The 15,483-nt window shown below is 43.6% G+C and overlaps 1 protein-coding gene across 4 annotated transcripts in view; it reads left to right on the plus strand.

Moving 5' to 3' along the window:
* EPS15L1 (epidermal growth factor receptor pathway substrate 15 like 1) overlaps nt 1-15,483 on the plus strand; it is a 243,741-nt gene that overhangs the window by 161,522 nt on the left and 66,736 nt on the right. For all 4 annotated transcript variants that reach the window (XM_044270441.1, XM_044270433.1, XM_044270447.1 and 1 more), the window contains 4 exons: nt 3,690-3,819; nt 4,148-4,296; nt 5,815-5,875; nt 9,649-9,731. In XM_044270441.1, coding sequence (XP_044126376.1) covers nt 3,690-3,819; nt 4,148-4,296; nt 5,815-5,875; nt 9,649-9,731 — 423 coding nt within the window. The remainder of the gene's footprint in view (nt 1-3,689; nt 3,820-4,147; nt 4,297-5,814; nt 5,876-9,648; nt 9,732-15,483) is intronic.

Consider the following 15,483-nt stretch of genomic DNA (forward strand, 5'->3'; position numbering starts at 1 on the left):
TAGGGAGAGTAGCAGCAGTGCTGAACTTTCTCCATTTATAGACAATTTGTCTTACCGTGGACTGATGAACAGCAAGGCTTTTGGAGATACTTTTATAACCCTTTCCAGCTTTATGCAAATCAACAATTCTTTATCGTAGGTCTTCTGAGAGCTCTTTTGTGCGAGGAATCATTCACATCAGGCAATGCTTGTTGTGAAAAGCAAACCCAGAACTGGTGTGTGTTTTTTTTATAGGGCAGGGCAGCTGTAACCAACACCTCCAATCTCATCTCATTGATTGGACTCCAGTTGGCTGACACCTCACTCCAATTAGCTCTTGGAGATGTCATTAGTCTAGGGGTTCACATACTTTTTCCACCTGCACTGTGAATGTTTACATGGTGTGTGCAATAACAACATGGTAACATTTAATTCTTTGTGTGTTATTAGTGTAAGCAGACTGTGCTTGTCTATTGTTGTGACTTAGATGAAGATCAGATTACATTTTATGACCAATTTGTGCAGAAATCCATATCATTTCAAAGGGTTCACATACTTTTTCTTGCAACTATAGTGTTTAATGGGAACTTGCCACATCGAGCATGCAATATGATCCGTAGGCACATAAGGGCAGACAGAGCTGAGCAAAAATCTCAGTATAAGGGCTCAAATTTTTTTGACAATGACCCCAGAGTGCAGCATAAAACTAAGTGATCAAGTTTTCTCCATAGATCTTTTAAAGTGTGAATCCACTTACTATGGGGAAATTGAGCAATCTGAGAAATTTGAATAAGGCATGAATATTGGTGCTTAACTAGTCAGGAACAGCCTTGTGGAGTTTTCTTGTGCAGCAGTGTCAAGATTATACAGAGAAAGGTGTGATCGAGGAAGAACATCCCGGCAAATGGGATTCCGGGGGTGTGAACAACACAGCACGATGTACAGAATCATTCTGACAAATAGGCGGGGCACAGTTGAGCAAATTGCAGTTGGACACAATGCTAATGCTCCAACTCATGTATCTGAGCACATAACTCGTTCCTTCACCTGTTCAGATGAATCGATATTTCTGTTGCATCATGCTGATGGAAGAATCAGAATTTGGTGCAAGCAGCATATAGAGATTAATCTTTCCTGTCAGTTCTCAACAGTTCAGGCTGGTGGAGGTGGAGTAATGGTGTGGAGAATTTTTTCTCTGCACACCCTGGATCCTCTGATGCCTGTGGTTGGACATTTGGCCAGTAGGGCTTACCTAAGCATTGTAGTCGACCATATTTATCCCTTCATGATAGCTGTTTACCCTATGGTATAAGGACACTTTCAGCTAGGCATTGCACCATGACACAAGGATCGGATGGTCATAGGTTGGTTCCAAGAACATGATAGCTAGTTTTCTTTGCTTCTCTGGCCTTCACAGCCCCCAGATCTTAAAGGGAGTCTGTCACCTCCATATGGCCATATACAGTGCTTACATGGCTTTGTAGCACACCTATACAGGATTGTAACGGTACCTTTTGTTCTTTTCTTTAGACTTGCACCAGCAGGAAAAACAAAGTTTAATTCATATGCAAATGAGCACTCGCAAGTGCCCAGGGGCGGCGTTCAGTGTGTAGGTGCCCAGGCTGCTCTGCCTTCTTTTCACTTTACTCCTCCCCAGCCTCTGCCTTTGCCCGCCCTCCAAGTCTCTTGCCTCATCGATAGGTCTGCACTGGGGGGCGGGCAAAGGAAGAGACTGGGGAGGAGTAAAGTGAAAAGAAGGCAGAGCAGCCTGGGCACCTACACACTGAACGCCGCCCCTGGGCACTTGTGGGTGCTCATTTGCATATGAATTAAACTTTGTTTTTCCTGCTGGTGCAAGTCTAAAGACAAAGACAAAGGTACCGTTACAATCCTCTATAGGTGTGCTACAGAGCCATGTAAGCACTGTATATGGCCATATGGAGGTGACAGACTCCCTTTAACCCTATAGAGCATCTCTGGAATGAGGTAAGGCCTCTTTCACACTTGCGTTGTCCGGATCCGGCGTGTACTCCACTTGCCGGAATTACACGCCGGATCCGGAAAAACGCAAGTGTACTGAAAGCATTTGAAGACGGATCAGTCTTCAAAATGCTTTCAGTGTTACTATGGCACCCAGGACGCTATTAAAGTCCTGGTTGCCATAGTAGGAGCGGGGGAGCGGTATACTTACAGTCCGCGCGGCTCCCGGGGCGCTCCAGAATGAAGTCAGAGCGCCCCATGCGCATGGATGACGTGCCATGCGATCACGTCATCCATGCGCCTGGGGCGCCCTGACGTCACTCTGGAGCGCCCCGGGAGCCGCACGGACGGTAAGTATGCTGCTCCCCGCTACACTTTACCATGGCTGCCAGGACTTTAGCGTCCCGGCAGCCATGGTAACCACTCTAAAAAAGCTAAACGTTGTATCCGGCAATGCGCCGAAACGACGTTTAGCTTAAGGCTGGATCCGGATCAATGCCTTTCAATGGGCATTTATTCCGGATCCGGCCTTGCGGCAAGTCTTCAGGATTTTTGGCCGGAGCAAAAAGCGCAGCATGCTGCAGTATTTTCTCCGGCCAAAAAACGTTCCGTTCCGGAACTCAAGACATCCTGATGCATCCTGAACGGATTTCACTCCATTCAGAATGCATGGGGATAATCCTGATCAGGATTCTTCCGGCATAGAGCCCCGACGACGGAACTCTATGCCGGAAGACAATAACGCAGGTGTGACAGAGCCCTTAAACAGGCTGTTCAGACCATGTCAATAAATCCATCTAAATTTGTGGCACCTGAGAAGTTTTCCTGTCCACATGGGCCAATATTCCTGCAGAAACAAGAATTCTAGCCCATTTCTCAGTACAACTCTGCTATTTTGCTGGGTTTCCTCTCATGTACTGCTCGCTTCTGGTCCTTCCACATTTCTATTGGATTAGGCTACATTTACATGAACACATTTTGTTTCCGTGTCCGTTCCTTTTTTTTTTTTTGCGAATTGGATGAGGACCCATTCCTTTCAATGGGCTACATTCACACAACCATATGTGTTTTGTGGTCCACAAAACAGTGATCCGCAAACAATACGGATGGCGTCCTTTTGGCATCCGTATTGCATCCATACAGACAGAATAGGAAATGCTCTATATTTTTTGTGGGGCTATGAAACGGACATACAGAGGCGGACAGCGCACTGTGTGCTGTCTGCATTTTTTGTGGACCCATTGAAATGAATGGGTCCTAATCCAATCCACAAAAAAAACGGAACGGACACGAAAATAAAATACGTTTATGTGAATGTAGCCTTAAGGTCAGGCCATTCCAAAACTTTAACTTTATTATTCTTTAAATATTCTTTGGTAGAACTGCTTGTGTGCTTAAAGGGGGTGTCTCTCACTTCAGCAAATGGCATTTATCATATAGAGAAAGTTAATACAAGGCACTTACTAATGTATTGTGATAATCATCGGACCTGTGTGAATATTTGCTTTCTATTATTTTTCCCCTCGAGTGACTGGGCCTTCCCATATGATATATTAAGACTATGTCCTCATACAGCAAATGGCTTTCCAGTGTGAAATATGCACATATTACATGCAGATTCATACTCTGCAGAGTGAAATCTGCTGTGAATATCTGTGAGACATACTCAACAGGTCATGCTGCAGAATTTGTGTTTCATGCTAATCGTTAACTTTATGCCTGTTTGATAGGACGATCCGTTCAAGAACAAAGCTCTTTTGTTTAATAACAGCAGCAGTCAGGACATTTATTCTGATCCGTTCCAAACCGAGGATCCCTTCACGGCTGATCCATTCAAAGGAACTGATCCATTCAAGAGCAGTAAGTGCCTGGTCTTACGTTGACTATACACAATCAAGTAGATGTTAGATGAATCCACTGTCAGGGAAGATGAGGATCAAGCATGTTGGATTTCAACAGCTTGATCCTTTTTTTTTCCCAGGGAGGTGAGTCCCTGCCAGAAGTGTCTGGCAATGGCTTCATTCCTGTTCAAGACACATGCATGCTGAGTTGTTATGTGTATGGGGGTTGTTGGGAGTGGTAGCTGTCGGACAAACGAGCATAATGTGTATGGCCAGACAGTCTTTTTTGATAGCAGCATTATTTGTATGGATTGTGGAAAGTTAAGCTATTAGAAATTATTTTTCAGATCCTTTTGGTGATGATCCATTTAAGGAAAGCGACCCATTTCATGCTCCTACTTCAGATGACCCTTTCCAGAAGCCCAGTAAAGGCGACCCTTTTTCTACTGACCCCTTCACTAAGAATAATGTCCATTCGATGACATTGCCTTTAAAGGTGAGATATGGTATCCATCTAAATGCATTAAGTTGCAACTGTGTAACACATGCACAATAGGATTTACTCCTTCATCTGGTATTTTTATTTTGCATTTATGCATTATTTGTCTATCAGATCTTGGCAGCAGGAATATTCACATGGTGCTATGACATCTTTTGCTGCAAGTTTACAGCAATTACTTAAAGAAAATACAGCCTGACCTCACTTTGTGAATATGTCCTTACAGTAGAATATAATTTTAATTTTATGTAAAAAATTTTTTTAATAGTACGGGTGTTTTCAGTGGCGGTGATACCCATGATGTTTATATTTTTTTGTTATTTATTTATTTATTTTTTATATCGAAAAGGGGGGTGATTTAAACTTTTATATTTTAAACAATTTTTATATATTAAGTTTTGTTTTTTACTTTTTTATGATTTTGAAGCTCATATTTGTGCATACAAAATCCAATAAAAAAAATAAATAAATCTTTTTATTACTGAGAATTGCTCATTTCGTATGTTGGTCTGCCAGCTGGTGGCCAAAATAAGAAATGCAGTTTTAATGCCCTGAGTCTCTTCAGCGAGACTCGGTGCATTAAAATCAATTACCAGCATTCTCACTGGCCGCAGAGGATGCTGGTAAGAAGCCCTGAAGCACAGGCTTCCGGGTTTTTCACCTTTTAGATGCCGTCACGGCATCTAAAGGCTTTACCGTGATCAGCATTATTGTAATTAGCCGCGGGTCTCTGCTGTTTGAAACGGCGGAGACCCGCCTGCGATGACTCCCACTGCTTGTGCGAGTGAGCACCATGTTTGCCTATCACTCCAGCGCTGTAGATGTACGGCACCTTTAGCAAAAGGGTTAAGAGGGTGAAGCAAAAGACTTAAAAAAAAAAATAAAAAAAAAAAAAAAAATGAGGGGAATGCAAGTTAGTTACTACAACAGATAAGTCAGGAGAGTTGACAGGTCCTCTTAAATCTGGCCTTAAGGTGCATTTAGACGCACCAATAATTGTCCTGCGACTGGTCGTTCCCGATCATCTGGCTGTCTAAATGCTCGTTCATTGGGTCATCCTGTCACTCCTGCAGGTACCATCGATCATGGCTTCTGAGCAGCAGATCGTGCTGTCTAGCGATCTGCTTCTCAGGAGCCATGATTCTGTATGAGGATGAGGGATTGCTGTAGCGATCCCTCGTCCTCATACAGTGAAGTAGATTGCTGCATGTCTAAATCCACCTTTACACAAGACTGTTATCTCTCCCCACTTCCTTTTAAATATGGACACTTGGTTCAGCTTAATGTTTATTTTAATAGGAAGCTGGCTTAACAAGCAAAGGCTTTGACATGTTGGAATTCACATTGCTTGATCTCTTTCCTTTAGCAGCAGACAGTGTGTGTGTGTCAGGGGGTGGGGTGTTGGATTTTAGATCTCCAACCATCTGGTAAAATTTGGTAGCTTTGGCCAATTAACACAGCAGTTAAGCGATCATTGTTCGATCACAGAAACTCTTTTTCTTTTTCTTCTATTAGTCTGATCCTTTTGAGAGCAGAGATCCTTTCTCCTCTTCAACGCTGCCAAAGAAAGAACCAGGTGAGAAGACTTTCACAAAGAAGTACCTTATTTAGGACTGAGAGCATTGCCACTCTGTTTTCCTTTAAGGCCTCTTTCAGACGGGCGAGTCTTCCGCGCGGGTGCAATGCGTGAGGTGAACGCATTGCACCCGCACTGAATCCGGACCCATTCATTTCTATGGGGCCGTGCACATGACCGTTGGTTTTCACGCATCACTTCTGCGTTGTGTGTAAATCGCAGCATGCTCTATATTGTGCGATTTCCACGCAATGCAGGCTCCAAAGAAGTGAATGGGGCTGCGTGAAAATCGCAAGCATCCGCAAGCAAGTGCGGATGCGGTGCGATTTTCACGCACGGTTGCTAGGAGACGATCGGGATGGGGACCTGAATACAGAATGCATAGTACAATAGCGCTGGAGGGGTTAAAAATAAATAAATAATTGAACTCCCCTTAATCCACTTGCTCGTGCAGCCCGGCATCTCTTCTGTCTTCTGCTTTGCTGATTGCAGGAAAAGGACCTGTGGTGACGTCACTACGGTCATCACATGATCCATCACCATGGTAAAAGATCATGTGATGAACGAAATGACGTCACCACAGGTCCCTTTCCTGCAATCAGCAAAGCAGAAGACAGAAGAGATGCCGGGCTGCGCGAGCAAGTTGATTAAGGCGAGTTAATTTTCTTTTTTTAACCCCTCCAGCCCTATTGTACTATGCATTCTGCATTCAGAATGCTATTATTTTCCCTTTATAACCATGTTATAAGGGAAAATAATACAATCTACAGAACACCGATCCCAAGCCCGAACTTCTATGAAGAAGTTCGGGTTTGGGTACCAAACATGCAGATTTTTCTCACGCGCGTGCAAAACACATTACAGTGTTTTGCACTTGCGCGGAAAAATCACGCATGTTCCCACAACGCATCCGCACCTTTTCCCCCAACGCCTGTCTGAAAGAGGCCTAAGTGTTCAATTTCTGACAGTTTTTAAAGTTTTTCTTTCCCCTGATCTCTGATTGACGCAGTACCTGACACGACATCCTGTGTGCAGTTGGTCTTCAGCTCAGCCCCATTCATCTATATGGGGCAGTGCTACAGTATTAGATTCTGCCATACAGATGAGACAGTGCAGTGTCAGATACTGCAGTGGTCGATGACTGATTACTTAGTTTTCGGATAGGTCTTCAGTATGAACATATCAGAAAACCCCTTTTAAAAGGTTGTATACTATAACATTATGGTTAAAAGGAATGTAAAACATTTTTACTATGCACATCTCACTTAGAGGGGTTGTTCCATCTTGCACATTGGGGAGCATATCGCTAGGATATGCCACCAGTGTCTGATAGGTGCGGGTTCCGGAGGGTGCACCTTGCATGCACGGCCGCCCTCCATTTATTTCTATGCAACTGCTGAAAATAGCCAAGCGATGTGCTCAGCTATTTTCGGAAGTTTCATTGAAATGAATGGAAAGCGCAAGGTGCAAGTGTGGCCACCGCTCCCTTAATTTCTATGGGGCTTACAGAAATAGCCAAGCCAGCAGTCAACTGTTTTTGGCAGGCCTATAGAAGTGAATGAGTGCGGCCACGCATGGGCGGTGCACCCTCTGGCACTTTGCAGGCTCTGCTCTAAGGATAGATGTGGGTCCCACACCTATCAGGCACTAGGGGCACATCCTGGCGATATGCCCCCAATGTCCAAGATGGGACAACCCCTTTAATGCCAAGAGTAGTCTATTTTAATTCTCCAAGCATGCCTTGGTTTTGGTTTTATCATTCCCATCTGTGTGCACCTTGTGTTGCAAAAGATTTTAAACAGATTGATGACCTATATAAAGTCCTCAGCTACGGCATGTTCTCACAGTGTGCATAAATAATCATCTAAGTCTAATGATAGATGTAGCATATTTTGGAATTGCAGAAATCTTTGCACACTGATTGTATGCTCATAGTTGAGTGTCTTTACAAGGATGTCCAATATAAGGCATGAACTTGCTGAGTATCACCTGATAATTGCAACTTAAAGGGTTGTCCGGGTTCAGAGCTGAACCCGGACATACCTCCATTTTCACCCAGGCAGCCCCCCTGACTTAAGCATCAGAGCAGTTTATGCTCTGATGCTCTCCTTTGCCCTGCGCTAAATCGCGCAGGGCAAAGGCATTTTTTGGAGATCCGGTGATGTACCGGGGCTCTCCATGGGGCTGCCAGGAAGCCCGGTGACGTCACCAGCACTGAGGGGTGGGATTAAAACGGCTAGGGAAGCTCTAACGCCCGCCCATCAAAGCCGGCAGTGTGTTATAATAAACAAAAGATGAGATGCTCCGATGCTAGCCTCAGGGGGGCTGCCTGGGTGAAAATAAGGGTATGTCCGGGTTCAGCTCTGAACCCAGACAACCCCTTTAAGACATGATGTTTCCATTAATGTTTCCCTTGGGTGAGTTAGATGAAGCTTTAGGCTGATGTCACAGTTTTTCAGTCTTTTGCGTTTTTGATGCAGTTTTTAGCCAAAGCCAGAAGTGAGTTGGAAGGGATTGAGAAATACAAAGTAAGGCTAGTTTCACACTAGTGCTTTTAGATTCGACAGGCTGTTCCGGTAAGGAGCACCCTGCTGCATATCTCTGCGTTCCGGCATTGCTGGAAGCTATTGCATCAAGTTCTGGCCCCATTCACTATAATGAGGACCGGCGGAGATCCTGCTGCCTGCGGTTGTCGGATCTTCACCAGTCTCCATTATGGTAAATGGGGCCGACGGTTGTCAGGTAGCATCCAGCAGTGCCGGATCCAGACATCTCGGGCAGGCTGCTCCCTGCCGGAATAACACTATAGTAAAACTAGCCTAAGGACTCCCTGCTGAATATATATGGTCTCCTGCAGGGTTCACTTTTGGCCATTGGTTAAATAAAAAGCTGAGACAAATCTGTGTGTAACACCACCCTTAGCAAGCTTGTTTTCTGAGTGCATTATTGGCTTTGGATTCAACTTTTGATGGACCAAGTCAGAGAAGACCATGGATATAGCTGCTGCCACTAGGAGGCAACACTAAGTGAAAAAGCGTTAGCTCCTTCTACCAGCTGTACCCCCTCCTGCAGACACTGAGCTAATTAGTGTCCCTAGGAGGCAGACATGCCTGCTTGCGGGTCTGCTAACATTTTTCTTTTTTTGGGAATAGAGGAGACTGAAACCCCTGTTACCCCACTAGTAGGGAGGATGACCAGAGGGTCACCAACCTGGCTGCTTATTCCTTAACTCCATAAGGCAAGGAGGCTGGGTGTACTGCAAAATCTGCTGTGACCTAGCAGTAATCATGTTACCTTTCCTTCAAGCCCCCTTTATTCCAGTGTAGCTTCCCTCGCTAAGGGGCAGCCGCTGGATTGGGGTATAAGATGTCGGAAGGATAAGTAACTCCTGACCTGTAAAATCCTTTTCTGTCTGTTCATTGGATGACACAGCTCCCACCCAGTTTGCTGGGTTTTGGGATGGTCCCATTTCTTGTGGTTCCTCCTGACTGGTTCTACTGCTTGGGTACATACTGATTAACTCAGTGTCTGTAGAAGGAGCTAATGCTCCAGTATACCCACGGTTTTCTGTGTCACCCAAAGAACGTAGCAAGAAATGGATTTTTACAAGTAAGTACAAAAATGTACTGTGATTGTCTAAACACCTTGTTAATGCAGTTTAACAATATCTTCTGGAAACTATTTCCGAACAATGCTTTCTCAAACTATTTTGTCCACCACCAGTAAATTGTACAGTTGCAAAAATCAGTTGCTTAAAACAATTACTTTTTCAGACCCTTTTGGGACACTGGATCCTTTTGGAAGTAGTGCTTTCAGCAGCAATGAAAGTTTTGCAGATTTTAGCCACATGTCCAAGGTAGGTATAACATTTCCAATAACATCCATGCCATGCTACATCATTATTAATTCCTGGCCCCTCTACGTGCGCCGTTTTCTGGCCCTGTGGTCCACCACTAGGTGTCAGAATTAATATGATGAGCTGCTGGTATCTGCTCATACCGAAACCTGGAGCTCTCTAGTATCTCTCTCACCACTTCAAAAGCTGCCAGTGTTAGGTGTAATAAACACGTGTGGTTTTATCTCTGAAGCTGAGACTTGTTTTTAACTGAATTCTTTAGCTTTTCTGGTTGCGGGATTAATAAACTATAATTTATCAGTGTTTTAACATTCCGTACATTCTGTTAAATTGAGTTGGGCTGTGAGTCGTATAGTTTAGCCTTGCACAGCATTGCACAAGTACCTAAAGCCCCCAGACAACTGACTCTTCCTTCTAACTCAATGGGCAGTATCCGACGCCAGATTACTCAGTGTCGCTAACAGTCATTTATGCCACTGACTGCAGAGAGGTCAGTATAAAATCATGATTCATGTAAGTAGTAGTCTGCAGGGGCACTGAAGGCGGCCGAATACTATGAGGGGCACAGTTGGGGTTTTTATCACTGGAGGGATTTATTTCTGAATACAGTGTGAAGCAGAACTGTGTTAGGCATTTCTAGGGCTCCTATGGCTGTGGTTCTGACTGTATAAGCAGAGCTTTGATGCTAGCATCATTCCCACCAATATCACATATTTCAGCACATTGAATGTGAAACATAGTGTACATATAGAATGAATGTACATTCGTAACTTACTTAGACAGTGTCTGTACAGAGCCCGGTGTAATGGGTTGCATATTTGGCGCTCAGCAAATATGATAGAAGAGTATCTGTCAGCTATTTCTAGTTATTTATTTTTCCCTCCCATCGTGATAGATAGTATTTGCTGTTACTTTTGGCTTTTGACTAAAGCAGGAGAATCCAGAAATATTTTCAGGTAGTGTATTGTATGAAATTTCTGCAGATCCTGACTAAGGCCTCATGCACACGACCGTTGTTTTTGTCCGCCTCCGAGCAGCAGTTTTTGCCGCTCGGATGCGGACCCATTCACTTCAATGGGGCCGCAAAGGATGCGGACTGCACTCCGTGTGCTGTCCGCATCCGTTGCTCTGTTCCGTAGCCCCGCAAAAAATAAATAACATGTCCTATTCTTGTCCGTTTTGCAGACAATAATAGGCGTTTCTACAATGGGCCGCCCGTTCCGTTCTGCAATTCCGAAAGGCACACGGACGGCTTCCGTGTTTTGCGGATCCGCAAAAAAATGAACGGTTGTGTGCATGTAGCCTTATATAGGCAGTGAGGCTGTGAACTGACAACTTGGTGGAAACAGTTGACATGTGGTGGCTGAACATAAACCTGCCTACCATATATTCACTGATTTTATATATAATAGCTTGCACTGATGTGGTGTGCAGGCTATTAACAGGAGGAGCTCACATAAGAAATGGCTCCTCTGCCTATACCTGCCCTGCTAAAGCCTGACATAGCCCACCTGTGCCAGGCTTTAGCAGAGCAGTGCTGGTACTGGGCCTGTGCAGTCGCAGGGGAGTCTGTACCCCCATACACAGCATTGTATGGGTGTATGGATCCTAAAACCCAAAAGGCACCTGAAGTTTATTTGCCCATTGCACTGGGAAAGCCTTAAATAAATTAATAAAGTATATTAAAAAAATGAACATAAGTGTTTAGGTACACTTAATGTATTTGACCCGCACTTCCAAACATCCAGCTCGACTCTGTGTAAGCAAATGCTTGAGTTTTGCTATATACACTGCCTGCAATAAGCGCTATGGATATTCACGTTTCTGTGTAATACCTTTTAACGTTAATTGATACTGATCAAGTGCCCATCTGCAAAAAAAAACACATCTTTTCAAGTGAAGAATGAAAACACTATGTGCAGACACACCTATGTAAAGGAAACATCGCTTTGCTTTTATATCATGCACATCAAAGGTGCTCTTGGCCAAGCAGTAAAACTACAAAGGATTGTTGCGAAATTGTACCACTGCTCCTCTTGAACATGCACAGCAGAAAAGCTTGCAGCCTAGACATAAAATCCAGCGGTTCTTTGTGAGCACATGAAGCGATTTGGGTGTCGGGACTTTTGCATGCAGGAGATGGACCTACCAGTTGGTTCAGTCATTGAGTTCCATTCCAAAATGACCATGCTTGTGATTTAGTGCACGTGGTGGTTTAACAGCCCTAACTTTATTTGTTGGGCTACCAAAATGATTCTTACAATGTTTTCTGCTTATTAATCAGTTTTTTAATTACTTTACTTTTCTCACCTGATTTTTGTTGTTAAAAGACAAATGTCACAAAGATTTAAAAAAATCTTAGATGCAGGTTTTTAGCATACAATTTTCAAACTGAATAATAATTGAGGGCCATTGTGTAAGCATTTATTCATAAGAATAATGGCTATAATAAGTAATTTTATTATAATTCCATTGTGTACCCATCTTGAGAACACAGTTTTATAACATTTAGAGCTTTTTGCTTCACTTGCAAAATTCCCCTAACCAAAAGACTATAAAATACCATTCAGCATGCTACAATGTAGTCTCCACTCAAATCCCCCTACTGCATGTTCTGATGGTCTATCTCTGCCCTGCTGTCTGTGGTTTTAGCCACCATGCTGTCTATATAGTAGCTATATGTAATAGACTACACAGTAGCTGGGGTCTCCATCATTTATTCTGTGCAAGATAGGGGACCATCCATGAAACAGGTAGGATGTAAGACGGCAAACCTGCAGCCTGGGAGCCACATAAGCTTGCCATGCAGTTCTGTGCAGTGCCCAACCTTAGGAAGAAGGTAACGTTACATTTGCAAAAGAAGAATATGGCTGTCCTCTGAGAGCCATGTCTTTCTGAACTCAGTGCCATCAGTTGTGTTCTTTCTTCCCCGCACTGGTCACCGACTGTATAGCTGGCACTGTTTGTCTGACACCAAAGGAGGGACATTCCAAGTAGGGTTAATAATGTCTTGGTTAGGGTACTTTCACACTAGCGTTAGTGTGTTCTGACATGCAGTTCCGTCGTCGGAGCTGCCTGCCGGATCCGCCGATCAGTGTGACAACTGACAGCATATATAGACTGATCTGGGTGCAAATGCATTGCAAGAACGGATCCGTCTCTCCGCTTGTCATGCAGATAGACTGATCCATCTTGCAGTCTTTTTCACAGTTTTCTCTGTCTGCGTAGACCGGAAGGACGGATCTGGCACTAATGCAAGTCAATGGGAATTAATGCCGAGTCCGGCATTCCGGCGACTGATCAGGCATTTTGTATGGACATAATACCGCAGCATGCTGTGGTATTATGTCCGGCCAAAACGCCTCACAGTGACTGAACGGAATGCATACTGATGCAAATTGAACGGATTTCTATCCATTCGGAATGCATGGGGATATGTCTCATCAGTTATTTTCCGGCTTGGAACTCTGCCGGAAAAGAATAAGGCTAGTGTGAAAATACCCTTAAAAACCCCTTTATGTTTTATTGTGAGTGTTATTGGTAGAAGCTGACATTGTGGCCTTCAGACCAGAGAAGGGTGTGCACCCCTGATGTACAAACAGGGTGCCCTTTAGGGAGATGGTAATGTCATAAACAATTCTGCATCTAAAGTCTGGCTTTAATGTGAGATCTGAAGACCTTGACACAGAAAATTGTATTTTTGAATATATGTGACATTTTACAGTTGGTGAAGCTGCAGTGTCCAAAGCCGATGTGATAAAACATAAATAATGATCAACAATTCTTGCAGAGAACTTTCCCATAAGTGGCAGTCGTAACCACACATGCACTGCTCCGCTGATGGAGATAAGCTAAACAGGACATGTTTTCATCTCAGTTGCTCTGTAGTTTTACTTGAGAATTTTTTTTCAAGCTGTACCCAAGATCTGATTGTTGCAGAAAGATTTCAACAAAATAGCAGTGCCTGTGTTGATTAGTACCTGATCCTGATGTAGAACAAAGAATTAGGCTACTTTCACACTAGCGTTGTTTAAATCCAGAGACACCGGAACTGCCCGCCATATCCGGAAAAACGCGTGAAAACGGATTACATTTGAATCCTTATCAGGATTTTGATCACAATGAAAAAATGCATTGGAAAAAACAGATCCGCCATTTATGGACTTTAACTTTTTTTTCACATTTTTCGGGTTTAACATGCAAAAGCCGGATCCGGTTTGACTGAACACACGGCGCCGGATCCGGCGTTAATGCAAGTCAATGGGAAAAAGGCCGGATCCGGCGTTCAGTCAAAGTGTTCAGGATTTTTGGCCGGAGGTAAAAATACTGCATGCTACAGTTTTCTGAAAAGCCTGATCAGTCAAAAAGACTGAAATGAAGACATCCTGAACGGATTACTCTCCATTCAGAATGCATTAGGATAAAACTGATCAGTTCTTTTCCGGATTTGAGCCCCTAGGACGGAAATCGGCGCCGGAAAAGAAAAAACGCTAGTGTGAAAGTACCCTTACTAGAACATTTTCGCATGGTACAATTTTCCAGATAATTTTTCTCCATTTTTTTTTCTCTAAGTTCCTGATTTCAGATAATCAGTGCTGAATAGCTGCTTGTTTCTGATCTTTTGATCACATTGCAAATTATTAGAAAGGAAATCAGTGGGTTTTGATCACCGTTTTGGCCAGTTTATTGTACTGGTGTTGCTATTTAAAGAATTGGCAGGTAATAGATTGTTGAATTTCATATTACAGTTATCATAAAGTAATTGTCCTTGTTCAGGACTGTCATCATGCCGGATTACAATCCAGGATTTTTTTTAGTGTAGGATAGACTATGATAAAGGAGTTAAATATACCACACAATCTTCTCATGCTTATTTAAGAGCGGATAGCTATATGCTATATGCTTCACCTGATGTCATTTTAAAAGGGAAAGCCACATATAACCATGAGACAAAATCTTAGACAGCTCCTGTACTTTATGGTAAAGTGACCAAAAATTCCATACCCACCACTTTTACCCCTTTCCAGCGATAAGCCTTGGTCTTCCCAGCAGCGGTTTGTTTTCTGGCTGCAGCGTTGACATTCAGTAAACACAGGTCACCACTGCAGCCAATCACTGTTTTCAGCAGTGACGTCCTGTATGCTGCTAAGATCAGTAATTGGCTGCCTATGTGCATACAATGTTACCACTGCAGCCAGGAAGATGACATCAGTGACAGGGAGCCACTTGATCCCCTCATACTGCAGTGTCTGAGCTGTTGTGAAAGAAATTATACTGCTAAAATATTGAAGGTAAAGTAGCATTACATGTTCAACCCCCGATCCAGGGTTCCTCTTTAGGAGAGGTGAAAAAAAAAAAATCTTTGTTCAGTACAGTACAAAACCCTATGGTTTCCCTGATGTATGGTGCCACTGTCCTACTGCAACAGTTTAGGGTACTTTCACACTTGTGGCAGAGGATTCCGGCAGGCAGTTCCGTCGCCTGAACTGCCTGCCGGATACTTTAAAACGCATGGAAACTGATGGCATTTGTCAGACGGATCAGGATCCTGATCCGTATGACAAATGCATTGAAATGCCGGATCTGTCTCCGGTGTCATCCAGAAAAACAGATCAGACATTTTTTTTTATTTCACATTTTTAGCGGTCTGAGCATGCTGCAGACCGCAATGCCGGATCCGGGGTGTGATGCGGCATTAATGCATTTCAATGGGAACAAATGCTGGATCCGGCATTCCGGCAAGTGTTCCGGA

Source organism: Bufo gargarizans, chromosome 1 (genome assembly GCF_014858855.1).
Source record: "Bufo gargarizans isolate SCDJY-AF-19 chromosome 1, ASM1485885v1, whole genome shotgun sequence".
NCBI lineage: Eukaryota > Metazoa > Chordata > Amphibia > Anura > Bufonidae > Bufo > Bufo gargarizans.